Source organism: Myotis myotis, unplaced genomic scaffold, assembly GCF_014108235.1.
Source record: "Myotis myotis isolate mMyoMyo1 unplaced genomic scaffold, mMyoMyo1.p scaffold_m19_p_12, whole genome shotgun sequence".
In the NCBI taxonomy this organism is placed as follows: Eukaryota; Metazoa; Chordata; class Mammalia; order Chiroptera; family Vespertilionidae; genus Myotis; species Myotis myotis.
In genome coordinates, this window is record NW_023416316.1 from 28,982,016 (window position 1) to 29,009,747 (window position 27,732).

General features: G+C 43.5%; 1 protein-coding gene across 6 annotated transcripts in view; it reads right to left on the reverse strand.

The window, feature by feature from the left end:
- Nucleotides 1-9,234: 9,234 nt before the first annotated feature.
- NFX1 (nuclear transcription factor, X-box binding 1) overlaps nucleotides 9,235-27,732 on the reverse strand; it is a 62,000-nt gene continuing 43,502 nt past the window's right edge. For 5 of the 6 annotated variants that reach the window (XM_036330592.1, XM_036330589.1, XM_036330587.1 and 2 more), the window contains 10 exons: nucleotides 24,628-24,707; nucleotides 22,337-22,567; nucleotides 21,512-21,585; nucleotides 20,374-20,475; nucleotides 19,521-19,562; nucleotides 16,303-16,401; nucleotides 15,617-15,683; nucleotides 13,833-13,978; nucleotides 13,108-13,209; nucleotides 9,235-11,608 (listed from right to left, as the gene is read on the reverse strand). In XM_036330592.1, the coding sequence (XP_036186485.1) occupies nucleotides 11,536-11,608; nucleotides 13,108-13,209; nucleotides 13,833-13,978; nucleotides 15,617-15,683; nucleotides 16,303-16,401; nucleotides 19,521-19,562; nucleotides 20,374-20,475; nucleotides 21,512-21,585; nucleotides 22,337-22,567; nucleotides 24,628-24,707 (1,016 nt within the window). In that variant the 3' untranslated portion in view covers nucleotides 9,235-11,535. The remainder of the gene's footprint in view (nucleotides 11,609-13,107; nucleotides 13,210-13,832; nucleotides 13,979-15,616; nucleotides 15,684-16,302; nucleotides 16,402-19,520; nucleotides 19,563-20,373; nucleotides 20,476-21,511; nucleotides 21,586-22,336; nucleotides 22,568-24,627; nucleotides 24,708-27,732) is intronic. The other variant, XM_036330591.1, reaches the window with a different exon arrangement.

Consider the following 27,732-nt stretch of genomic DNA (forward strand, 5'->3'; position numbering starts at 1 on the left):
CCTGGTCTCAGAGCTAAGGCAGCCAGTGGGTCCCTCCAGAACCCCTGCCTACTGTCCACTGCTCTGACATAGACCTGCTCTAGGCCTGTTGCCATAACATCCTGCAGATTCTGATCCCAATGTCAAGCTAGATGAGCCCGACCCATCACAGAGCACTTCAGCAGAGCACAGACCCCTTTCATTCCCTTGGCAGATGTTGGCTGAAAGCCTACAGCATGCCGGACACCATTGCAGTGCTGAGGATACAGGCACAAAGAAGATTCACAGAAGTCCTTGTTCTCATTAGAGCTGGTATTCTGTGCAAAACGTGTTAGAAGGAAAAGCAGGAAAGGGGGATAGGAAGTGTGTGGGTGTAAAGACAGGCCTCACTAAGGTGACTCTGAGTAAAACCTGAAGGAGGTGAGGAAGTGAGCCATATGGACACAGAGGAAGAGCACGCCAGGCTGAGGAAAGAGCCAGTGCTAAGGTTCTGAGGTGGGAACGTGGAGGGGCCGCTGCTGGCAATGGGGAGGGGGGGTGGGTGAAAGAAGATGAGGTCAAAGAAGAGGGATAGGATAAACTGAGGCCAGGCTTAGAGGAGAGGTGAGACCAAGGCTTAGGGTAGAGGGCGAGGGAGGTCCCTGGAGGAGAGAGGCAGGTTTCACTGCAGGGAGGAAGAAAGGAAGGACAGGATAGGAAAGAGAGCAGGATGAGGGGAGGGGAGGGGCGGGGCAGGTATCATGGTGCCTGTGGTTTCTTATCTGGGTTCTCCTCTCTCTCATGAGCGTGCGCGCGCGCACACACACACACACGCGCACACACACACACACACACACACACACACACACACACTCTCATGGAATCCCTCCTGTAACCACTCCCTGGCTGGACCCAGGAAACATACCTGTGCAGCTCTGGGAGCCAGGCTAGGACATGAGCCGTGGGAGTCCTGGCTCCACTCCCAGGCCCAGTATGGGCTGGATGTGTGACACGGAGAGGACCCCCTCCCTTTCCTGGGCCTTCGTTTCCCTATCTGTACAATGAGGCCTCAATCTGTTGGTGTCTGGGGAGCCCCCCAGCTCTAACTTCTTCCAGAACTTGGAAGCCTCATGTTATACTAGTTCCCTACCCACCCTATGCCCTATCCAGCTGAGGCTGTAGAGGGGGACAGGGGTGGGGCAGAAAGAACTACTAGCTCTAGGCCAGGCCTCTCCAGGGCTTTGCAGATAAAAGGTTTGGTGCTCAGCCTAGTGGTCCTGGCTTTGGGAAGAGCCCTTACTCCCTTGTCCAGCCTGTTCTCCCACTCCCACTCAGGGCCTCTAGGGGAGAGGCACCCACAGGTAGCACCCTGGTCTGGCTGGTCTGTCTCCTCCCTCGGGTGGGGTTTTGCAACCCTGGAAGGGGTGGGAGTAGCCATCTCAGGCCAGGCTGGGGTGCGAAAACTCTCAGGAGGAGGAGGCTATGACCACTCAGAGTCCAAATCTGACCTCGGCTCCTTACCCACCTCTATGCTGACTCTGGAGCGGGAATAGCCAGGAGCCCAGACCTCCTGTGCACCACTGAGATGATCCTATGGCACCTAAGAGCACAGAAAAAGGCCTGGATCAAAATACTAGCTCTGCTTCTCACTAGCTGTATGATCTTAGGTAAGACAGGACAATTACAGTTCCCACCCCATAGGGCTGCTGGGATGACAAAATGAGCTATGCCTGGCATGCAGGGAGTGTGTTTGTTGTCACTCTACACCTTCTCATGGATCTCATGCCATCATGCCCATCTTATATCCAAGGAAACTGAGGCCTGGGGATATTGGCTCAGTAAGGGGTAGAGAGTAGGGATTTTAGTCCTTATTGATATGATCTTGGTTAGTTGTTTTTTTAAAAAATCCTCACCTGAGGACATTTTCATTAATTTTTATAGAGAGAGGGAGAGAAAAATCAATGTGAGAAACACTGATCATGCACCCTGACCAGGGCTGGGGATTGAACCCACAACCTTTCAGTGTGTATGGGATGACACTCCTGCCAACTGAGCCACACTGGCCACGGCAAGCTTGGCTAGTTTTTGTTTTTTAAATATATTGGAATGTAGTCTGTAAACATGCATATTACATACAGGTACAGTTAAAATAACAAAACACTGAAAACAATAAGAACCACACAAATGCATAAACCCCCTCAAACACTCAAGTGCCCCTCATCAAACTTTGGCAGGTTATTGAACCTCTTGGGTTTCAGTTTCCTCATCTGTAAAGTGGGGATAATGAGGCTCAGAGGAGTAAAGTGCTTCAGGTTTCAGTTTTGTAATCCATGGTGATGGAGCAAGGTTGAAGGCCGAGTTTTTTTTTATTTTATTTTTTATTGATTTCAGAGAGGAAGGGAGAGGGAGAGATAGAAACATCAATGATGAGAGAGAATCATTGATTGGCTGCCTCCTGCATGCCCCCTACTGGGGCTCGAGCCACAACCCAGGACCCTTCAGTCCCCAGGCTGATGCTCTATCCACTGAGCCAAACTGACTAGGGCAAGGCCAAGTAGAGTTTTCCAGACTTCATGGTCTCCCCTTGTGTCTGTGCTCAGGAGCCAAGGGCAGGAGGACCTGGGTGAGTGGGGGCAGTAGGCTCAGGGACTGAGAGGGAAGACACACAGCTTAGGACCAGGCATACCCAGGCACAAAGATGAGGCCAATAAATCTACAGTTGCACCTTTGAGTCCTTCAGGGACTCAACCACATACCTGCTGACCGATAAGGATTCCTCACATGGGGGTCACTACAGCTCCCTACAACAGCCCGGCTAGGGCCAGCAAGAATGTGTTCTTGCCTTCCCCACACCCCATACCCAACACCACACATTCCCTTACCTGTGTCCTGGCTTCTGGCCCCAAGTGAAGAGACATTAGAGAATATGAACTAAGGGAGGCCCATTACTAGGGTTAGGAAAACTGGATAGGTGGTGGACGTACCAGGAAACAGTCTGAAGGTTGGACATGCTAGATTGCAGGTGCCTGTGGGACATTCAGGGAAGATATAGGCCTGAGCTAGAGAGAGAGCTTTGAAGCCCAGGGTGGCATTTGAAAGCTTGCAGATGGTGGATCAGGGAGGGATGATGAAGCCCTGGGGAGCACCTATGTTTAAGAGAGGAGGAGGCCAAAGGGAAGGAGGCATCCAAGCTCTATGATGTCCCCTGGATCTGGAGCCTGAATACTCTGGGGCCTTAAATGAATTGTGTCCTGGGGCCTCAGGAGGTTCAGATGAGTCAGGGCAAGAGAAGCCCACACTCTCCTAGGAAACTTGGAAGAAAATCCGAGAGACCCTCACCCCACAGGACTCCACTTAGTTTCAGTTTCAGCTCTGGTTCTGGGGATCTCTGACTCTTGCCCTGTCTGTAGCTTGCTGCCCTGTAGATTATAAGGTGCCCAGGGCACAGTTCTCAGAACCCTTCTCTTTCACAACCACCCCCGCACCCCAGCCCAACATGATCTCACCAACCTTTAAATACCATTCTATGCCAACAGCTGCCAAAATTAGATTTCCATCCCAATTCTGTATCCAGGCATTATCTGTGGCCTCCCATGTACAACCACCTACTGGACAGATATTCTTCTCCCAAGCCTGCTCTTCCCACAGTTTCCTGTTTCAGTAAATGGCAAATTCATCTTTCCATTACTTAGGTCAAAAACTTTGAAGTTGCCCTGACTGGTTTGGCTCAGTGGATGGAGCATTGGCCTGCGGACTGAAGGGTCCCAGGTTTGATTCCAGTCAAGGGCATGTACCTTGGTTGTGGGCACATCCCCAGTAGGGGGCGTGCAGGAGGCAGCTGATTGATGTTTCTCTCTCATCGATGTTTCTCTCTATCCCTCTCCCTTCCTCTCTGTAAAATAATAAATAAAATATATTTTTAAAAAACCAAACTTTGAAGTTATACCTTCCTCCTCTCATACACCACTTTGCAGCTACCAGCAAATCCTATAGGTGTTACCACTTCTCACCACCCCAGGTTTGAGCCACTGTCACCTCTTACTTATATTATAGCAGCGGTTTTCTGACTGGTCTCCCAGGCTCTTCCCTTGCTCTAACTCAGCTCTACAGCACCTGGAATGATCCTTTCAAAAAATGAGCTATAGCTTATCATTTACTCCTCTGCCCTGTCTTCCAGTAGCCTTAAGGGGCCCTGTTACTCTCTCCCTTATTCATTCCCTTACAGCCTGTAAGGAGGCAGGTATAACTTCAGATTTTTTTAAAATTTATTTTATTGATTTTTTACAGAGTAACTTCAGAGTTTTTGACCTGAGAAAAAAGGAAACATTGATGGGAGGGAAACATCAATCAGCTGCCTCCTGCATGCGCCCTACTGGGGATCGAGCACACAACCTGGGCATGTGCCACAACCAATAATCAAACCAGTGACCTCAACCACTGAGCCACACCAGCTGGCTCTTTTTTTTTTTTTTTTAAATACTGGTTCTCTCTGCAAGAAAGAGGACCCAAATAAATAAAATCAGAAATGAAAGAGGTGAAATAACAACTGACACCACAGAAATGCAAATGATTGTAAGAAAATACTACACAACTATATGCCAACAAACTGGACAACCTGGGTAAAATGGACAAATTTCTGGAAACATAAAAATCTCCCAAAACTCAGGAAGAATCAGAAAACCTAAACAGGCCCATAACTACTAATGAAATTGAAACAGTAATTTAAAAAAACTCTCAGCAAACAGAAGTCCTGGACCGGATGGCTTCACAGGAGAGTTTTACCAAATACTCAAAGAACTAATACCTACTTGTATTGTCCTCAAACTATTCCAAAAATTTCAAAAGAAGGGAAGACTTCCAAGCTCTTTTCACAAGACCAGCATTAACCTAATTCCAAAACCAGATAAAGACACTACAAAGAAAAAAAATTACAGGTCATTCCCTGATGAACATAGATGCTAAAATCCTCAATAAAATATTATCAAATCAGATCCAGCAATACATTAAAAATATCATATTCTATGAGCAAGTGGGATTTATTCTGGGGATGCAAGGCAGTACAATATTAATAAATCAATAAATGTGACACATCACATAGACTGGAAGACAAAAATCACATGATCATATCAATTGAGGCAGAAAAAGCATTTGACAAAATCCAACCCCCATTTCTGATAAAAACTCTCAGCAAAGAGGTAATAGAGGGAACATACCTGAACATAATAAAGGCCATATATGACAACCCTATAGCTAATATCATATGGGCAAAAAGTAAAAGCGTTTCCCTTAAGAACAGGAACAAGACAGGGATGTCTGCTTTCACCACTCTTATTCAACATAATACTGGAAGTCCTACCCACACTGATCAAACAAGGAGAAAAAATAAAAGGTATACAAATTGGAAAGGAGGAAGTAAAACTATCATTTGTAGATGACATAATATTGTATATAGAAAACTCTAAAGACTCCATCAAAAAACTCATAGATTTAATAAATGAATTCAACAAAGTAGCAGGATAGAAAATTAACATCCAGAAATCGATGACATTTTTATACACTAATAATGAACTTTCAGAAAGAGAAACTAAAAAATCAATCCCATTTACCAGTGCAACAACAAAAATAAGATACCTTAATCAAGGAAGTAAAAGACCTACTCAGAAAACTATAGGACACTGAAATAAGAAACAGAGGAAGATACGAACAAGTGGAAGCATTATATCAAACTATACTACAAAGCCACTGTAATAAAAAAAACAGCCTGGTACTGGCACAAGAACAGGCATATAAATCAGAGACCCAAGTAATCGACCCATATCATTATTGTCAATTAGTATTTGACAAAGGAGGCAAGAGGATACAATGGAATAGAAACAGTCTTTTCAAATAAATGGTGTTGGGAAAATCGGACAGGTACATGCTAAGTAATAAAACTAGACCACTAACTTACCCAGATAGAAGAATAAACTCAAAATGGGTAAAATACTTAAATGTAAGGATATGTGTGTGTATGTGACTGAAACCATAAACATCCTAGAAGAAAATATAGACAATAAAATCACTTACATCTCACTTAGCAGAATTTTTGTTGATATATCTCATAGGGCAAGAGAAATAAAGTAAAAAAATAAACAAATGGGACTACATCAAACCAAAAAGCTTCTACACAGCAAAAGAAGCCACCATCAAAATGAAAAGGGAACCTACTGTATGGGAGAACATACTTGCCAATGATACATCTGATAAGGGGCTAATTTCCAAAATATATAAAGAACTCATATAACTCAACAAAAGGAAGACAATCCAATTTTAAAATGGGCAAAGGACCTAAACAGATAATCTCCAGAGGACATACAGATGGCCAAGAGACATGAAAAAATGCTCAATATCGCTAATTATCAGAGAGATGCAAATTAAAACTACAATGAGATATCACCTCATACCTGCCAGAATGGCTACCATCAATAAATCAAGAAACAGTAAGTGCTGGTGAGGTGTGCAGAAAAGGACCACAGTACACTGCTGGTGGGAATGCAGACCAGTACAGTCACTGTGGAAACAGTATGCAGGCTTCCTCAAAATATTAAAAATGGAACTGCCATTTGACCCAGAGATCCCACTTCTGGGAATATATCCCAAGAAACCAGAAACACCAATCAGCAAGAACATATGCACCCCTATGTTCATAGCAGCATTATTTACAATAGCTAGATCTGGAAACAGCCAAGTGCCCATCAGTAGATGAATGTATAAAAAAGCTGTGGTACATTTACACAATGGAATACTGCATGGATGTAAAAAGAAGGATCTCTTACCCTTTGCAACAGTATGGATAGGCTTGGAGAATATTATGCTAAGCAAAATAAGCCACTCAGAGAAAGACAAATATCACATGATCTCACTTATATGTAGAATCTAATGAACAAAATAAACTGATGAACAAAATGGTCCAGAGACATGGATACACGGAACAGACTGATAGATCTCAGAGGGAAGGTGGTGGGGGTGCGGAGATTAACCAAAGAATTTATATGCATGTATGCATAGCCAATGGACACAGACAATAGTGCTGTGAAGGCCTGGAGTAGGGTGGGAGTTAGCAAAAAAAAGGGGGGGGAGAATGGGGGACATCTGTAATACTCTCAAGAATAAAAAACAAATTAAAAAATGAAAACGTGATACATTCAAGCTAATAAACTCTTCTAAAAAGTTTTAAAGAGCTTTCATGAGGCAAAGTGTAAAACACTACCCCACACCATCCCCAGGCTTTGAGGATATATACTGCCCTCTCCAGGGTATTATAGGAAAACCCGTTGTGGGCGGGGGAGTTGCTGGTGTTCTCAGCATTTGTACAGTATAAACTTTCTTGTCTTGACCTCATGGGTCATGCAATCCCAGGGCCTTCAGTGTGAGCTGCCACTGCTCTGTGTAGCAGAGAGGACACAGGTTTTGGAGTCAGACCTAGCAGGAATATTAGATCTCCAGGTGTTAACTGAGTGATCTTGGGTTACCCCACTACTCAGAGTATACTAGTAAATGGGGATAATAAGAATAGCTACCTCATGGGGCTTTGAGGAGTAAAATATGAACACTATGCTTAGTGCATACTACGAGCTCAGAAGAGATACTTGGGAAAGTGTGGGTACATAAGGACTTCTGACTTCTTCACCCAGGGGTCAGACTTGGGGTGTGTGTGGGGTAAGGGGGTGTGTGTGCGTCTGAAAGCCTCAGCCCCTATCAGAGCAACTTTGCGACTGCTCTGTTCCTTCCCCCTGAGCTGCCCTTGAGACAGTCCTGGGACAGGCTCCAGGGATGTAACCGTGCTGAGATGTCAAATGACACTGGCAGACTCTCCGACCTCTCAGACCGTCTCCCCACGACCCTCCCAATGGCTCCGGGCAGTGTACAAGGAGGAACTATTACACACCCGACAGATGGGGAGACCAATGCCAAGACACTGGAAGCAAAATGCCTGGAGTCACACAGAGAGCTGAGGCAGCCAACTGGGCATCCTAGCAGTTCAGCTGGGCTCTCTGCACCCAGGTCTCCCAGGAGGCTGTGCAGCATGAAGCCTGTGGTGAGGGCAGCCCGGGCCACTGGGAATATGCCCAGGCAATTGTTTGGGAAAGATGATGCACCTTATCCTGAAGACTCGGCCCGTCCTGGCCTAGGGCAGCTCTATGTTGGGAAACCCAAGGCCTGGATATCCAGTCCTGGCTTGGCACACACAAGTGAGATCCCATGGAGCCTTGTTCCTTCGGTCTGGGCCTTTGTAGACAGGGGCTGGATGGGCTTAGAGAATGCCCTGGGGAATTGTGAGCTCTAAAAGGCCTCGAGAGATGGTAGGGGATGTTTGTGCTGGGGTCATGTGGGGAGTTTGGGAGAATTTGCCTGATGAGTGTGGCAGAGGTGGCACAGCAGCAGGTTCTCCTTAGAGAATAGTCTCCAGGCTTTTAGGCATGAAGCACAAAGACCGGCACCATGTGGGAAGGACATGCCAAACCTAAATCTCAGGACCTTTGGTTTGAAACTTTGCACCTCCCTCGCAAGACCTAACACCGCCTCCCTCCCCCGAGACCTGGCTGGTCCTGTCCAGGACACCATCGAGAGGTGCTTCAAACAGACCTGCAACCTGGAGGGCTGCTTTCATCTCCATTCCCACATACAACCCCCTACTGCACGCCAGGCGGGCACCATTATTGAGAGGAGTCAGCTCTGCCAGAGTGAATTCCAGAAATAAGAACTTGATTTCTGGAAAGCTCTGGCCCCATAAGCAAACTCCTGCTGGAGAGTGTGAAGCTAGAGGGTGGAACAGATACACCTGATCCTTGGGGATTAAGCGTGGAGTCTTGGTCCCCACAGGCTCTATGTATGGGGTGGAGGGATATCTTTTCCTTTGGTCCACATTCATGTGGTCTTGTCCAAAGCCACTGCTCAATGGAGAATGAGAAGCAGCTTCTTTTTGCTGAGGGGGTCTGGGGGTCCCTTTGGCGATGCAGGGGGCTGGCTCTCTGCTGCTCCCAGGCATCCTCTCCTACCTCCTGGATCTCCTGACATCTCTTCCCTCTGCAGCACCAGTTCCCACCACCCTTATCCTTTCACTTGGATCACTCCCAGAGCTCTTAGCTGGGCCTCTTACCTGTTATCCCTTGGCAAACAAAGTCCATGGCCACATCTGTTGTTTTTGTACAACCCATAAGCTAACAATAGTTTTCACATTTTTAAAAGGTTAGGCAAAAGAACAATATGTTGTGACGTAAAAATGACATGCGATTCTGATTTTATAAAATTGTTATTAGAATGGAGTTCTAATACTTGTGTATTGTCTGTGGCTGCTTTCACACTACAATGGCAGAGTTGTACAATGGTAGCTGCAACAGAAACTCTACAGTTCTAAGCCTCAAATATTTACTATCTGGCCCTTAACAGAAAATGTTTGCTGGTTCCAGCTCTAGATCATGAATCCAGCCGAGCTGTTCTCTTAGAATCCCTCATGGCTCTCAAGTTGACCAGCCTACACTTTCAGCTTCATCACCTGTACTTCCAGTTGTCTGCCCACTCTGGGAGATCCTTTCCTCAAACCCACCACAAGCCATACACCTGGGCTTGCCTCATGCCCTTTACCTTCACTTGGCATACTTTTCCTCCATATGGCAGTCTGCTATCTCTAGAAGCAGCTCGAATGCTTCCTCCTGTTTCTCTTCCCCACCAGAGGTCCTTCCCCCAACATGAAAGCTAACCCAGTCCTACCATCCACAAAAAACTCCTCGTATAACACTTCAGCTTTTAATAAGACTAATGAGCGATTTCTGGCAGACCAACCCATTCCACTATATAAATTCAGGTATGTGTCCCCTACTGGGTTACTAACTAAAGAACAGGCCACATCTGCTCCCCACAGCCCTAGTACAAGGCGGGTGCTAAGTAGGCACACAAGGATTCACCTGAAGAGGCATGCTCAGCACTAACCTTTTACTTGGCTAGTATTATGGAGACTAAAGATGCTGACATATTTTCCAGATATCAAGTATAATTTTTATAAACGTTCAGCACCTATGATAGGTTAGGTACCTCTACCTGTTATCTCATTTAATCACCACCACGCTGGTGAGGTAGTTTGATACCTCCATTCCACCAAGTGGCAAGTTGTTATATGACAGCTGGAATCTGAAATCAGGTTTCCTGCCTCCTGCTGATTCTGAGATGCTCTCAATGTACAGTTCACCGACTAAACCCACTGATTAAAAGATGTAACAGTTGCATGTGGGCTTCCTGTTGGATATAGGGCCACTGAACCTGTGCTAAATGGGCCCACACAAGGTGGTTTTACAGATCATCTCTTTCCTCCAATTTTCTGTTCCCACAGCTGTACCTGATGCTTTTCAAGGTAGACTGTCTGGGTTGGACCAAAGGCTAGCCCTGCTCTGTGAAAATTAAGTGCTAGTTTTGTAAAGTCATTTCTCAAATCTCCTGTTGCTCTGGGCTTGTGGCTTGTTTTGGAGCAGAAGGAAGTTGGAAGTTTGGCCTCTGTGCTGAGGGTGCCATGGGGAGGGCCAAACTGGTAATGTAACTGGTAATGCACCTGCCTTATAGGAGCTTGAAGTACGCCTCCAGGGGCTGCTGGGATAAGCTCTGGACTGTCCACAGACTTTTCTGACTATTCAAACAGAAGTTCAGCGCTCAGACATAGGGAGAGCTAATATGGCTGCTAAAGGCCTGGGAGAAAGCAACACAGGCAAGATAAGTCTACCTGAGACTCTTTCTCAACCAGAGAGAAGGTGTTGGGGCTACTCTGGTCATACATTGAGGCCACAGTGTGAACGTGGCAGGAGGAGCTTGTTCTCGGCCATCATGGTGGATCGCTGAAGTGACTGTCACCAGAAACGCTCAGTGATGTGGTATGAGGTGCTCCCTGGAGTCTAAAACATGGAATTCTTTAAAGCCACCCAACTTCTAGATCTCTGCTAGATCTAGAACTAATAGTACTGAGAACCATTAAAATAAGCTCAACTAGATATATCTATGACAGTTTTTGGCAAAAGACTGACATAAGATAGCTGGGTTCAACATAACACATGTGATTCTGGATATAGTGTATCAAATTCAACGTTTGATATTTCAGACTGAGAAGTTTGCTTGTGTCTGTGATCAATCTGGATTAAGAAAGCGACGTACATCTAATGTCGCAGGCATTTTCAGGAGATGGATGGATAACTGGGATAACTGAGGCTATGGCTAAGTGTCATAAAGGGGGTTTCAGGCTAATATTCTGGTTTGTCCAAATCAAGTCCAATGTCCTAAGCCTCTGAGCAATCACAGTGAAGGTGTGAGGAGCTTCTGCAAATACATGACTGAATCTCTAGTGACTGTGCAGCCAGCATCTGGCTGCACAAAGACACTTCATACAGAGGGATCAGAGGACAGGGGATTTCTGACACACTCATGCTTTGAACGTATCAATACAAGACAGTATGAGAGGCTGTAAGTCCACCAGGAAGTTGGGAATAAGCATGATTTATCTGCTGGCAAATGAATCCCCACCTAATCATTCTTTCATCTAAGTGCATCTTGAGCTTCTCAGTCCTGGACATCAAAGTAGTCAATTACTGCCTCCTTTTCTATCTTCTGTAAATTACTGCTCCCAGGATTCCTGAAAAGCAAACAAAGAATAATCCATCTTTTCTTTCTGGGGGAACCCAGATTCAGGTCTTTAGAAAGTTAAGGATTGGGTGATTTATCATTTGTGAAACTCTGATAACAAAGCCCTAGCTGGTTTGGCTCAGTGGACAAAGTGTCAGCCTGTAGACTGAAGAGTCCCAGGTTTGATTCCAGTCAAGAGCACATGCCTGTGTTGCGGGCTTGATCCTGAGTAGGGGGCATGCAGGAGGCAAATGATCAATGATTCTCTCTCATCATGATGTTTCTATCTTTCTTTCCCTCTTCCTTCCTCTCTAAAATCAGTAAAAATATATTAAAACAAAAAAGATAACAGGGTCTGCATGAGCAGAAATTTGGTGATGGGTGCATGGGGGTTTATTATATTAATACTATTTTCTCTATTCTAAAAATTTTCAACAACACAGTTTTATATAAAAATTAAGCAAGCAAACGGGGGGGGGGGGGGGGGGGAGGCGCGGGAAATACAACATGGCATAAACCGGCCAATGACTACACATGGTTATGCCCAGGTGGTACTGGAAGCGGCTGTAGAATAGTATGTAAAATACTCCACCTGTTTCCAAAACCACTGCCCATGTAGACAGCAATCTGTGCTGACTGGAATCTAGGCCACCTACTTCCCAGGGATGATCGGGACTGACACTTGGGGCTACATGGTCCCAGACGCTCCTGCTGGGGCTGTGTCCAATGGGCAACACCCAGCTGCTCTATCTGTCCCAGGGGAACAGCGGTTGCTATGACCCTTATGTTGACCCTGTAAACTGCTCTACCCATGCTCCCAGAGGTTTTGTGTAGGAGGTACTGCCAGGGCTTCTGTGTGGAAGGCCAGAACAGCAGCAGGAGCCCTATGGGTTTCAGAGCAACTTCCAACAGCACCGCTTCATCACAGTAAGGCAGCCAGCCTCCCTCTGCCAGGGAGAGCGGGAGGGACAGTGCTCTCCTTGCTCCTGAGAGAACACCTGGCAGACTTGCTGTTGCTTGCCAATGTGGTTTTCTTTTTTTTTTTCCAATGTGGTTTTCTTTTCTCTTTAAATTATGAATGCATGTTTTTGTTGTAAAAGTGACTCAAATCGTATGAAAGTAGAGCAAAACATGAAAACCCCCTCTTTCCTGCCAACTCCCCACACCAATCTCACTTCCATCCAGAGTAACTGTTGTAAACTGCATGATGTTCCTAAATCATCTGGTGTGACAGGCTGAATCCACTTTCCGGTGTCTCCAGCTACACCATGGAAATTACATCATAACTGATCTTCCTTGAGGGGAAGTGGGCATAGCAAACATCAAATGGGAACCCCTCTGACATGATAAATGTGTCTGACATCCAGTCAAACCTTATATATTTGAACATGGAACCCCAAGGCCAGGCCTGAAGAAGCCACCAATGGCTGGGGCAGCCCAGGATAGCTCAGCCCTGCTAGCTTCTCTGAACAGCCAGGACCCTTTGGAAAGCAGCTGAACAATCCTTACTTGTCTGTCTGTCTGTGATGAGGAATTGGGGGTGGAGGCCGTGCCTGCATTTCCTTTTCAAGTACACTTGTCAACGTGGTAGTTGGACAAACAGACTTCCCTCTGATAAAAGAACACAAAATATTAAGAAGTGAGAATTTTTTGTGGAGACAGGCAGACAGCTAGAAATCCCGTCCATGACGCTATGATGTTGCTGAGCACTCTCTGATATGACTGTCCCCGCTCAGGCATGGTCACCTTCACTTAACCCTCGTCCCTTCCACCACTGGTTACCTGCTTTTTCTCATCTCACACTTAATCCTAGATCCTCCTTGTCCCCTCCTGTGTCACACATTACTGCCCCCGTTTCCTCTAATGGCAAATGCTGAGTCACAGTGCAGCATTCTTTCTGTTTCCATCATGCCAGAAGGGAAAAAGGAACAGATGTGATGGGCAGGCCCCCAGCCCAGGCCCTCAGGGTCTGCTCCCTCAGCCTGAGGAATGCTGCTTCCAGTGACCGATGTGGATCTGGACAGACGTGAGGCTTGTATTCTTTATGTGGGTCTGTTCTGTGGACGGAAGCTTTGGCTCTCTGAATGGACTTTTAGATCACCTCAGAGTGGCTGTCCCAGAAGGAGAACTATTCTTCCAGGAGAGGAAGTAGGAAAGCAAACACTGACAGACTGCTGCCCGGGTCCAGTTTGCTCCACCAAGCAGTTCCTCCTCTGATGGCAAGACCAACCCACCTGACTGCAATGACGACGACGTTGCGCTTCGGTTCACTGTCATAGCTCACGCTCTCCAGGCCGTACACCTGGGCCAGTTCGTGGATGATCCGGCGATGGTCTCTGTTCATGGGAGGGAAGAAGTGGCTCTTCTTATTGTTCTTTCCCTATATTAAGGGAAAAGAGGATGAGTGATAAAATTACCTTGGAATCCAAATATGCTTACAAAGTTCCTTCCCCCCACACCAGAACAGCCTGGGTCAACAGAGAGGCAGCTGAGTTTTAGAGGCCTACAATGCACAGCACTTGACTGACTGCCAAACAAGGACAGCAGTTTGGGAGGATGAGGGCTGATGCACTTCATCTACTGCCAGCCACACAGTAGTAGCTGCCCAGGTGAGGGACAAAGGTAAGTGAACTAAGACTTAGACAGTGATTGGCTCCTCCTGAGGAGGCCTATAAGTGTGGAGAGGGTGATAATCCCAAGAAATGACTAAATAAATACAAGACTTACAAAACAGGAAAATCTCACTTCCTAAAAAAGTACCTTCTGCACTAAAAATCATATATGTGCAGATATAGACACTCAAGCAGAAAAATACATTTGCTCAGGCCCAGCCAGTGTGGCTCAGTGGTTGAGCATCGACCTATGAACCAGGAGATCACAGTTAGATTCCCATTCAGGGCACATGCCTGGGTTGCAGGCTTGACCCCACTGGGGCAGCCATGCAGGAGGCAGCCAATCAATGATTCTCTCTCATCATTGATGCTTTGATCTCTCTCTCTTCCTTCCTCTCTGAAATCAATAAAAACATACTAAAAAGAAAAATACATTTGCTCAGGTTTCCTAATTAGAAGAGGAACAATTATTCCATTTCCTCCTTTGTGTTAGTATCCTGCTGGGAAGTGAGAACAAAGGGAGGAATGGAAGGGGGCAAGACAGATGGTGGGAAAGAAAACTTCATTAGATATGAAGCTAAAGCATCTCATCCTCACTCTGAGTCCCCACTGAACGAAGAGGAAGCCACTGTGTAGCTGGCTGCTTCTGGCTAAAGACTTCTTTTGCTTCAAGCTACCTCCTCAACATCCCTGGCTGCCTCCAGGAGAGAGGCCTCACTCTCTCTTTTTTTAAAATAAATTTTTTTATTGATTTCAGAGGAAGGGAGATGAAGAGATAGAAACATCGATGAGAGAGAATCATTGGCTGCCTCCTGCATGCCCCACACTGGGGATCAAGCCCGCAACCCAGGCATGTGCCCTGCCCGGGAATCAAACGGTGACCTCCTGGTTCATAGGTTGACAAACACTGAGCCATGCCGGCTGGGTGAGGCCTCACACGCTTGAGACTCTAAAAAAGTCTATGCCGTTACTCTTCAGCTCTAGTCAGCCATCTTTTTACTTTTACCCAAGGATTTCTTTTCTGCTTTTGGAGTAATAAAGAACTAGTGTGTCCTATTCTACAACAGCCCTTCAGAGACCTGAGGGCCCAGCACGTCTCCCTAAGTATCTCACATAGTCTTTCAATTATCACTATTGAAAGCCCTCGTCCAGGTTTCTTCACCCACCCTTAGGCAATGAACTAGGATGTTTATTTACATGTAATTTTACTGCAGATATCTTTCCTAAACCAAGACAGGCGGGTGTTCTGTGGATACTATTATGGCTGAGCTTTTGGGAAAGGCAAGAATCCTTAAAAGGAAGTTGTGACTTTTCTACAACTACTCTATACCAAGAGTGTTTCTGGGACTTGATTTTTTATCAAGCTGGCCTCAGAGATATGTCCAATGGTATGTTTTGACTTCAACCTTATCCACGGCTTCCACAAGGGCTTTCATTTCCTTCTCAACGTCACTGACAAACTTTAGGTCCTTCCTGAAATGAGAAATCACGACAGTTAACTTCATCTGTTTCTGCTCTTTGAAAATCCCTCCTGCCCACCCTTTCTGCCTATAAAGTGGGGACAGAGGGTAAGTGAACTAAATGAACTATAATGGACAATATGAGCAAAAAAACTGCAGAGGTCAGGAATTGTCAGATAACAGAATGTTGATTATGACTGAACTAAGAAAGAGAAAACAAATATGAGAAAGGAGAAGATGGAAGAAGAAATAGCCATCAGAGGGCTAGGAGATAAGTGGACAATAAGAGCTGTTACTGCCCAAGTGAGGCCCCATGTGACTGAGACCTGGGTGGACAGAGTTGGCATTTGGCCAGTGTTTAGGCTAGTCCAGCCCTGAGGAGGCCCAAACACCTGCCATAGGGGACACACGGACAGACACACACACACACACACACACACACACACACCAAGTTCAACTCTTCAAGAGATAGTTCTGAAACCAAGAGAAGGATTTTTATTAAACATCATATAATATCCTGTAATAGATATATAAACTTTAACTCACTCAATCAGAGTACATATTAGTTCTATCTTAAAAGACCAAACATTCTTATAAGCCACAATCAAGAAAGTCAGTAACAAGTTACATACCTGGCATCTTCTTTCAAACTGTCACTAAATTTTGATGCTGAAGAACGTACATTGAAAGGATCAGAATCATCACTGATATGAAATGCCTCTGCTAACTGTCTAAAAATAAGAGAAGAATATGTAAATAAAAGGAAAGGAGGGGGAAACTATCTTATAGTAACACAAAGTGCTCAACATGTCCCAAGTTCTTTATACATTAACTAGAGGCCCAGTGCATGCATGAAATGTGTGCACTGGTAGGGTCCTTAGCAGCTGCTGGCCGCCCTCCCTTCCCCCTGACGTCCCCGCCCCCTGGTCGAACTCCCAGAAGACCTCCTGGGAATTTGACCAGGACAATTTGCATACTACGCTTTTATTATATAGGATGATCTCATTTTGGTAAGCCCGATTATTAAGGAAAGAATAACAACTTGGGACAAAATATAGTATTGTCTTCATAGAAGAAAATAAACAAGACAGATCTATGTGGGTCCAAGCAAGCCACAGGATAACAGTGGGGACTTAGATTTTTTGGTGAAAAGAAGGCTGGGGGTTTGAGAGTACTAGAAATGGTCAATGAGGGATGAGGTTTCACCTAAACATTAAGTAGACCTATAAATATTAAAATTAACATCACATTATAGAAGTCTGGAAAATAATCCCTGTTAACAACATAAGCACTGCATTTTTGTACATTTCCTTTCAGATTTCCCTCCCAATAAATACAATACAATCAGTGCACATAAAACTTTGCCTCTTTTTCTCCCCTATCATTATGTGATTAGCTTTTCTCATATTACTGTTTAGTTTTCACACATACTGTTTTAATAATGCATAATCTTCTAACTATGTATATCCTGCAATTTACTTAAACCTCATCCCTCATGAAATAAAATAAAGGTAGCACTACAGAGCACTGAAAAAAGAATGTCTTGTTAAATGGTACTGGTCAAATGAATATTCATATGAAAAAACACTGAATCATGACCACCCCTCCTCATATACCATGATCATAAAATCAGTCTAGGTCAACTATAGTTCTAAATGTTAAAGGTAAAATAATACATCTTCTAGGCAGTAACAAAGAATGTCATCATGACCGGGGACAGACAAATATTTCTTAAATAGGACATAAAAAACCCTACTCACTAAGGAAAAGACTGATAAACTGGACTACCTTAACATTAGAAACTTCTGTCTGCCCTAACCGGTTTGGCTCAGTGGATAGAGCGTCGGCCTGCGGACTGAAGGGTCCCAGATTCGATTCTGGTCAAGGGCATGTACCTTGATTGCGGGCACATCCCCAGTAGGGGGTGTGCAGGAGGCAGCTGATGGATGTTTTTCTCTCATCAATGTTTCTAACTCTCTATCCCTCTCCCTTCCTCTTTGTAAAAAATCAATAAAATATATTTTTTTAAAAAGAGAAACTTCTGTTTATCAAGATACCATGAAGAGAGTGAAAAGGCAGGAAGTATGAAAAAATACAATATATAAAACCAACAAAGGTCTCATATCCAAAATATATAAAGAACTCCTACTAAACAATATGAAAAAAGCCAGACAACACAACTTAAAACTATGTAAAAAAAAAGACTGGAGCAGGCATTTCATAAAAGACAACATCCAAATGACTAATAAACATAGGAAAAGGTGCTCAATCTCACTGGTCATCAGGTAAATATAAGTTAAAAGCTCATTAACATCAGGCTATTCATCCAGGAGAATGGATTAAAATAAAAATACTGACTATTCTAGGTGCTAACAAAAATGTAGAGCAGCCCTGGCCAGTTTTCCTCAGTGGTTAGAGTGTTGGCCCTCGAACCAAGGGTCAAGGGCACGTACCTTGGTTGCAGGTTAGATTCCATGTCCCAGCTGGGCACATGTGGGAGGCAACCAGTTGATATGTCTCTCTCACATCAATGTTTCCCTCTCTCCCCCTCTTCTCTCCCTTCCTCTCTCTCTCTAAAGATCAATGAAAAAAATATTCTCAGGTGAGAATTAAAAAAAAAAAAGAGCAATAAGAACTATGACCCTGCTGGTGAGAGTGTAATTGGTACAACCATTTTGGACACTGTTTGGCAGAATCAAATAAAGCTGAACATATGCATACCCTATTAATACCTAGAGTGCCGGGGAGCGCAATCGCGCTCCTCCTGTCTCTCGCCAAAACTGCCAGGAGCGCTTTAACATTATATGTTTTGCTCAAATTTTTTTTCTACTAGTATTTTATAATACAATCAGCAAACAATATATGTCAAAGATGAAAACAAATGTCGTAAAGGTTTCCTTAAGTTTTTGAATATGTAACTTCATTTACTTGCAATTCATAATTTTTTTCCTAAATTGCTGTAAAATCAGCAAAAATGCCTTGGCAATTTTAGCATAGTTCCTAGGATATTGGTTGGCACTCAAAGGGTTAATAAGCAATTCTACTCCTAGGTTTATATTCAATAGAAACAAATACATGTATGCACCAAAACAAGAATGTTTTTTACAGAACATTATTTGTAATAGCCCAATACTGGTAACACAGATATCTATTAATGGTAGAAAAGATTATGATATACTGATACAATAAAATAAGTGGGAATGAAAGTGAACAAAGTACTGCTAGATGCAACAAGAAGAATGAATGTCACAAATGTAATGAAAGAAGCTAGACAAAACTAATGCAAGCTATATGATTTCATCATTTATATAAATTTCAAAAACAGATAAAACTAACCTAAAGTGTCAGAAGTCAGAATAAGAGGTTATATCCCTGTGGAGTACAGAGAGGATTCTGGCAATTTTCCATTTCTTGACCTGGTGCTGATTATAACACTGTATTCACTTTGTGATGACTCACTGATCTATATACTTCTGATCTTCTACATACATATTATACTTCAACATACAAGTTCACTAAAAAATTTTAAGCCTCAAAAAAAAAAAAAAAAATTTTAAGCCTCTTTTCTCCAGTGGAATCAGGAAGTCTGCTAGTCATGGATAAGCATGCTGTGCATGTGATATTTATACCGTGCCCAAAACCATACGAGCTCATGTTTCAGAAATATGCTGAAATCATGTTAAGTACTTTATCCTTAGATACTTCAATTCTTGAGGATCAAATTTCTCTTGCTCTCCAATAGCAGGGAAATATGCAGAGCAGGAGCAAGTGAATGTTGAAGGGTTGCTTCCTCCCACTAGTTTCACAGAGCTTAAGGACAATTAGGTGAACAGCAGTTGACATTACTTACTTTTTCCTTTCTAAGGCTGAACACTCCTCATCACATTCCAGCCTTGGGAAGTAAATGAAAAAAATAAAGTCAGGGCACAGGTTTCACAGTTTCTAGCTAGTAATAAGATCTTAGTTATTAGTCAACCTGGAAACAGAGCAGACTCTAGGCCAGAGGATGGCTGGATAAGGTCCTTGTCAAGGACAAGTGGGCAGGCCTCTGAGTTATGAAAGTTGAGGAATCCTAAGAAGGGCCTCAGAGTGTCCCCTGCCTGCCCAGTCCCCAAAAATGCTCCCAGTCCCCCTCTGACAGCCCCACCTCCACCTCCTGACATAGCTACCACTCTGGTTCTCTGTTCTCCAGTGGGTTGGGCTAAACACATCTGCGCCTCTGCTTCCTCTGGCTACTGGCTGGAGTGAGGCCTGGAAAAGTCTTTTCTAGGCTCAGCTATACACTGAGTAGAATTCATTGGATTGGATTGTGTGTAACTCTTAATATCAAAGGTTTGTTGAATACCTTTGTGTACACGGATTTTCTGTGAGGTACTGAGAAATGAATTGTTCCGGTCCTTTGGAAATTAAGCCTAATAGGAGAAAGAAGGCATAGCCACACATTTTTAAATTACCTGGCTTGCTCTAGCCAGTTTTGCTCAGTGGATAGAGTGCCGGCTTACAGACAGAAGAGTCCCGGGGTCAAGGGCTCCTCCCCGGCCTGGGCCCTGGCCCAGGCTCTGGTTGGGGCGCGTGCAGGAAGCAACCAATTGATGTGCTTCTCTCAAATCAAGATTTCTCTCTGTCCTTCCCTCTCTCTTCCACTCTCTCTAAAAATCAATGGAAAAATATCCTTGGGTGAAGATTAAAAAAAAAAAAATTACCTGGCTTGGTGAATTTCCTTCTTAGTAATTAACTTGCTGATCTCCACTGAATCTCCAAGCTGCATGTCTGTTATTTTAGAGGCCATGGAAATAGCAGCTATTCTGAAGTATAAAAAAGAAAGGAAAGAAAAGGCACTGCAGTTTCACAAAAACCTCTTCATACTAGGCCAGTGATGGCGAACCTATGACACGTGTGTCAGAGGTGACACGTGAACTCATTTTTTTGGTTGATTTTTCTTTGTTAAATGGCATTTAAATATATAAAATAAATATCAAAAATGTAAGTCTTTGTTTTACTATGGTTGCAAATATAAAAAAATTTCTATATGTGACACGGCACCAGAGTTAAGTTAGGGTTTTTCAAAATGCTGACACGCTGAGCTCAAAAGGTTCGCCATCACTGTACTAGGCACACAGAAGACTTCTTTCAAGGCATATGTATCACTCAACAATTTGTGTGACCTGGAAAGCCCATCTATTATAAACTACTTACATGCTGATGGCATATCTCCTCAATCAGATTCCAAGCAGCTAGCTCCACAAGAAACTATGAGACAATCCACTCCTCAGTGCTCCCTTGAACATCCAGGGCAATGCCTGGGACTCTGGGGGTATCCCAACACTGCCACTCTCTGTTGTCTGCATACTCCTAAAGTCCTATCTCCATGGCACATCTCTGTATCCATGGCACACAACCATCCATTCCTAACACTTCCACTTCTGTACTCAGATCCCTGTGTGAACACATGGGTCCCAAGATTTCTGGAGGCTACAAAGACAGTCAGAAACCCCCACCCCAGGGGAAGAACACAGGACTTGGTCCTAGCTGTGCCACCACAACTGGTAGGGCATTAAAATAACTTCAGAACATCTTCCCTTCTGATTTCATGGTGTAATAAGACCAAAAGGGGAGAGAGAGGAAGAAGGAGGAGGAGAAATAAAGAAGTTATTTTATAAATTAAAGTTCAGGAAGGAAAGGTACATAAAGCAGAACCTTTTCTTTGAACCAGAAAAATGAAATTCAAGAAAATTTTCTTAAAAACTTTCCAACTTTTACAAAAGTTGCAAGGATCCTACAATAAACACGTGTATTCCCTTTATTAGATCCACCAATTGTTACCATTTAGGTAGCACTAACCTTTGATAAGTACTGGATGCTTCAGAGCAAATCATGATCTCTTTTCTTCGTCCACATTCACACTGCAGCTCAATCTGAAAGAAGATTAACATGGAGAGACATTTAGTACATGGCAACCATGTGAATAGGCAGCTTTCCCTTTTAAAGCCTCTCTCAAATCAAATCATGGCAAAGAGAGAGACAGTGAGTGGCTGCCCTCTGAGATGGAGGAAGTTAGCCTCATTGCAATCTAAGTGGTAGCTGAGATGCCCCTTTCTGGGAACTACTCTTATCCTTAACCCCACATGAAAGGACGGGCCTAGAATGGAGTTTTTACCACTGAACCAGAGACACACATCTGACCTAGAACCAACCAACTATAGTTGGCCTAACCAACTATTCCTCATCCCACTGCTTTCACCTCCTCAGGGGGGCCTTGCTTAATCCCTCAGACCATGTTAGTCCCCTTCTCACATACTCTCACAGCTCCCTTTACATGGGTGTAATACTCCTTCCTGACACCAATCATAATTAATTGAGTAATTAATTATCTGACCCATTTAATTGAAGGGATCATGTGTCTCCCGTTCACTGGTATAGTCCCAACACCTAGCAAAACATCTTGCATAAAACAGACCCTTATATATTTAAAAGGCCATTTCAAGGTGGGCCGACAGAAATCTATGCAATTTATTCCACCTTTCTCTTGCTAATTTAACTTGCAGTTTCTTGCAACCAATGACCTCTGATAAGGATGCATGCCCAGGTGCTGCTACAGGCAGTTCTAGACTCATTAGCAGCCTGAGAACCAGAGTCTATGCTGCACCTGGAGCTGGGAATACACACCTTGGCTTTGCAAGCAGTCACGGGGCAGGGTGAGCTGAGGTGGCAGGGTGCCATGCAGGGGTGGCCACAGTCAGCTCTGGGGGTGGTGCAGGGCTGCTTGCAAGCCTCATCCACAAGACACTCTCCTTTGTGACAGAGTCTCTGACACCTGTGCATCCCACACGGTAGTGCAGCACTGCAGGGTAATCCGCAAGAGATGTCAACCAGGTGACATGGGATGTTGCTTCGTAACTAGGAGAGAAGGAAGTAGTCACTTTTTTTTCATCTCTATGTGGGATTTGGGGTGAGTTTTAACTTTCTATCTAAACATTTCTAAACTTTCAAAAAGAATTATCTTTTCCTTTTTTTTGAAAAAATATATTTTTATTGTTTTCAGAGAGGGTAGGAGAGATAGAAACATCAACGATGAAGAGAAAGCTGCCTTCTGCACGCCCCACACTGGGGATCAAGCTCACAACCTGGGCATGATTCACAGGTTGATGCTCAACCACTGAACCATGCTGGCTGGACAAGAATATTTTTTTCAAAACGTAATTTTTATCTGAAAAAAATTAGGCGACTTTTCAAAGTCTGAAAGTTTAGTTAAAAAACAAATATGAACCTTATTTAATAATGCTTGTTAAGATACAAAAGGATATATGGGAACAGCTAGGTATGACTTGGGATATAAACTTCCCAAGGTGGTAATAAGCATATGAAGCCACATAACTAGGAGTATTTGAAATGCTGTGACCAACTGGGGGATCAGACAATCTTCTCCCTAGGGCACTAAGTTGACAGACAAATCCTGAGAGCTGGGGCACTGATGGCCCATGGCTTCAAGCTGCTGGTAGGGCTGTTTGTGTGTTGTTGTGTTTTTATTGATTTTTTTTTTTGGGGGGGGGGAGAGAGAGAGAGAGAGAGAGAGAGAGAGAGAGAGAGAGAGAGAGAGAAAAAGAGAGATTGATTTGTTATTCCACTTATTTATGCATTCATTGGTTGATTTTTGTATGTGCCTTGACTAGGGAATCAAACCCACAACCTTAGCATATTGGGATGACACTCTAACCAACTGAGCTACCTGGCCAAGGCAGGACTGTTACATATAATTAAATGTTCAACTCTCCTGTATCTCCTAACTCATAATCTCCACAACTTTAGACAACTCTGTCGTTTAAAAAATTAAGTCAATCAGCCATTGTAACTCCCAACTCATTTTTTCTTAGAAATGCCTCCTTCCAGGATTCCTCACTCCAGGAAAAAGATGCAGAAATTGTATTCCTAGGGAACCAAAGGTTACTTTTATATAATCACTCAAATTCTTTCAAGAATTCTCAAAATGAGAAACATATTTTGACTCCAGTGACATATAATTATCACTTTTGAAGAGGTCTCTGAAGTCTAGGGTGTACAAGCTTGTAACACTTTGGAATCAGTATTTTGGTAGATTATAGTTCCCGATCATTAAACACTTACCTACTCTACTACCAGGGTGCTGAAGGTAATTTTTGCACATTAAGTGCCCTCTGTTGTCCCCTCCCCTAATGACTTGGCTATATTCTCATTACCCTTTAGGATGTTATTTCGTGTGTGTGTGTGTGTGTGTGTGTGTGTGTGTGTGTGTGTGTGTAGTATATAGTTATGCAAAATATACCTTAATATACTTTTATATACTTTTTTCCTTTTACTTTTATATTTATTACTGTTAATCCTCAACCAAGGATATTTTTCCATTGAAGGGAGAGGGAAAGACAGAGAGAAACATCGATGTGAGAGAGACACATCGATTGGTTCCTCCTGCACACACCCCAACCAGGGCTGGGGAACCTGCTACCAAGGTACACGCCCTTGACCGGAATCGAACCTGGGATCCTTCAGTCTGCAGGCCGACACTATCCACTGAGCCAAACCAGCTAGGGCAGTGATGGCGAACCTTTTGAGCTCAGCATGTCAGCATTTTGAAAATCCCTAACTTAACTCTGGTGCCGTGTCACATATAGAAATTTTTTTACATTTGCAACCATAGTAAAACAAAGACTTATATTTTTGATATTTATTTTATATATTTAAATGCCATTTAACAAAGAAAAATCAACCAAAAAAATGAGTTCGCATGTCAGAGGTGACAGAGGTGTCATAGGTTCGCCATCACTGAGCTAGGGCATACCTTAATTTTTTTTTTTTAGGTGTCAATAGCAAACCTCTGCTTCCTGGGAGTATTAATTTTGAGAAAAAATGAGACTAACAACTCAAAGTAATTCAATAAAAATAAATCTCTGGTTGGAATAATGAACATGACAGAGAAAACTTACCTCATGTTTGCCCATGCACCATTTCTGAGTTAGGAAAGTACAAGGCGGACACTTCTCTTCGCTATGACAAGAATGATACACTATAGAAGAAAGGGAAAATTAGAAATAGTGGTTAAATAAAGCCACATAAATTATTACACATTATAATGGCATATGATAGGGAACTTTTACACTTGGAGTACTTAGCACAGCCCCATGGTCTGTCCATTCTACTTATTCTTTTGGCTCTACCTTACACAGCAACTGCTCACTTCTGCTCAGACACCTTGTTACTCATCCACCTAACATGCTTCCGCTGACCCCTTTCAATTTCCTTGCTCCCTATAAGAGGCAGTTCATCCAAACTCATGTCCTACAACAAAGCCTTCCTTAGCTGACCACACCCTGCCCTGAGCTCTCTGACAACCCCCAATGTCTTAGTTCTTACGTGGATGGCTTACTGCCATGTTATCTGGCCCATCTTCATGCAATGATTAGTTGTGTCATGTGTACTTAATTACCATCCTCTTCCTCTCAGGGAGAATGTAAGAACCTCAAGGTCATGGGATATTTTTTCTTCCTCTAAATCTCCCTCTGTGTCTCACAGCATGTTGGATATACCACAATCACTCAAAAAAAGTTAAAGGAATGCTGAACAAAAGCAGGCTAAAACAACAAAATTCACAAACGGTTAAGTTCATACTATGGACATTAACCAACAGGCTTTGGACTCCAGCTTTAACATCTGCTAATGAGTGTAAAGGAGGAGTGGGTGAGAACTGGCATGAGCATTTATTTCATGCTGGTGTAAACACCACAGCAAGGGCTTGCAAACTAAGCTGGGAGGGCCATCCTAAGATCCTCAGGGAAGAAACTTTTCACTTCAAAAAGTACTGGTAGGTGGAGGGATAAATGGTGATGGAAAAAGAAATTACATAAAATAAAACAAAGAATTTACTTAGCCCTAGCTGGCTTGGCTCAGTGGATAGAGCGTCAGCCTGCGGAGTGAAGGGTCTCAGGTTGGATTCTGGCCAAGGGCACATGCCTGGGTTGTGGGCTCAATCCCCAGTAGGGGGCGTGCAGGAGGCAAGCCGATCAATGATTCTCTCATCATTGATGTTTCTCTCTCTCTCTCTCCTTGTCCCTTCCTTTCTGAAATCAATAAAGAAATATATTTTTTAAAAGAATGTATTTAATTCTGTTTTACTCTATTAACTTAAAAATTGAGAGCTAGTTGTCTAATTGTCAGTATGAATCAGATGGCCAAAGTTACTGTAAGCATCAAATCTGGTGACCTGAGTAATTTCAGGTTTGCCCCTGGGTCTTGGTTAAATGAAATGCTGGACCTCATATGGTCCTAGAGCAGTGGTTCTCAACCTTCTGGCCCTTTAAATACAGTTCCTCATGTTGTGACCCAACCATAAAATTATTTTCGTTGCTACTTCAAAACTATAATGTTGTTACTGTTATGAATTGTAATGTAAATATATGATATGCAGGATGGTCTTAGGCGACCTCTGTGAAAGGGTTGTTCGACCGCCAAAGGGGTCGCAATCCATAGGTTGAGAACCGCTGTCCTAGAGGAAAGCCAGTGACAAGACTAAATAGATATGAAAACATGGGTGATGATAAGTAGCTTTTGGCCTGGTGTCTGTAGCAGACCATAGAGAGAAACTGGAAACAGTTTAAATGTCCAGCAACATAAGTTATGGTCCACCTATGCAAAAGAACACTCCACTGCCATTGAAAAATCTATTTGTAAAAAATATTCATTGACTGCTGACACAGCTGATTCTCATAGCCACTTGGCCTGGAGGTCAAACCCTCCCTGGAATTAGCTACAACAATCAAGATTTAACTATAAGACTGCGAACAAAGACCACTAGGGGGTGCACCAAGGCAGCATAACAAAATGCGGAGACAAAGAAACAGGACAAAATTGTCAATGGAAGATATAGAGTTCAGAACCACACTTTTAAGGTCTCTCAAGAACTGTTTAGAAGCCGCCGATAAACTTAATGAGATCTACAAGAAAACTAATGAGACCCTCGATCTTATATTGGGGAACCAACTAGAAATTAAGCATACACGGACTGAAATAACGAATATTATACAGACTCCCAACAGCAGACCAGAGGAGCGCAAGAATCAAGTCAATGATTTGAAATGCGAGGAAGCAAAAAACACCCAACCGGAAAAGCAAAATGAAAAAAGAATCCAAAAATGCGAGGATAGTGTAAGGAGCCTCTGGGACAGCTTCAAGCGTACCAACATCAGAATTATAGGGGTGCCAGAAGATGAGAGAGAGCAAGATATTGAAAACCTATTTGAAGAAATAATGACAGAAAACTTCCCCCACCTGGTGAAAGAAATGGACTTACAGGTCCAAGAAGCGCGGAGAACCCCAAACAAAAGGAATCCAAAGAGGACCACACCAAGACACATCATAATTAAAATGCCAAGAGCAAAAGATAAAGAGAGAGTCTTAAAAACTGCAAGAGAAAGAAGCTCAGTTACCTACAAGGGAATACCCATACGACTGTCAGCTGATTTCTCAACAGAAACTTTGCAGGCCAGAAGGGAGTGGCAAGAAATATTCAAAGTGATGAATACCAAGAACCTACAACCAAGATTACTTTATCCAGCAAAGCTATCATTCAGAATTGAAGGTCAGATAAAGAGCTTCACAGATAAGGAAAAGCTAAAGGAGTTCATCACCACCAAACCAGGATTATATGAAATGCTGAAAGGTATCCTTTAAGAAGAGGAAGAGGAAGAAAAAGGTAAAGATACAAATTATGAACAACAAATATGCATCTATCAACAAGTGAATCTAAGAATCAAGTGAATAAATAATCTGATGAACAGAATGAACTGTTGATTATAATAGAATCAGGGACATAGAAAGGGAATGGACTGACTATTCCTGGGGGGGAAAGGGGTGTGGGAGATGCGGGAAGAGACTGGACAAAAATCGTGCACCTATGGATGAGGACAGTGGGTGGGGAGTGAGGGCGGAGGGTGGGGTGGGAACTGGGAGGAGGGGAGTTATGGGGGGAAAAAAAAGAGGAACAAATGTAATAATCTGAACAATAAAGATTTAATTAAAAAAAATATTCATTGATA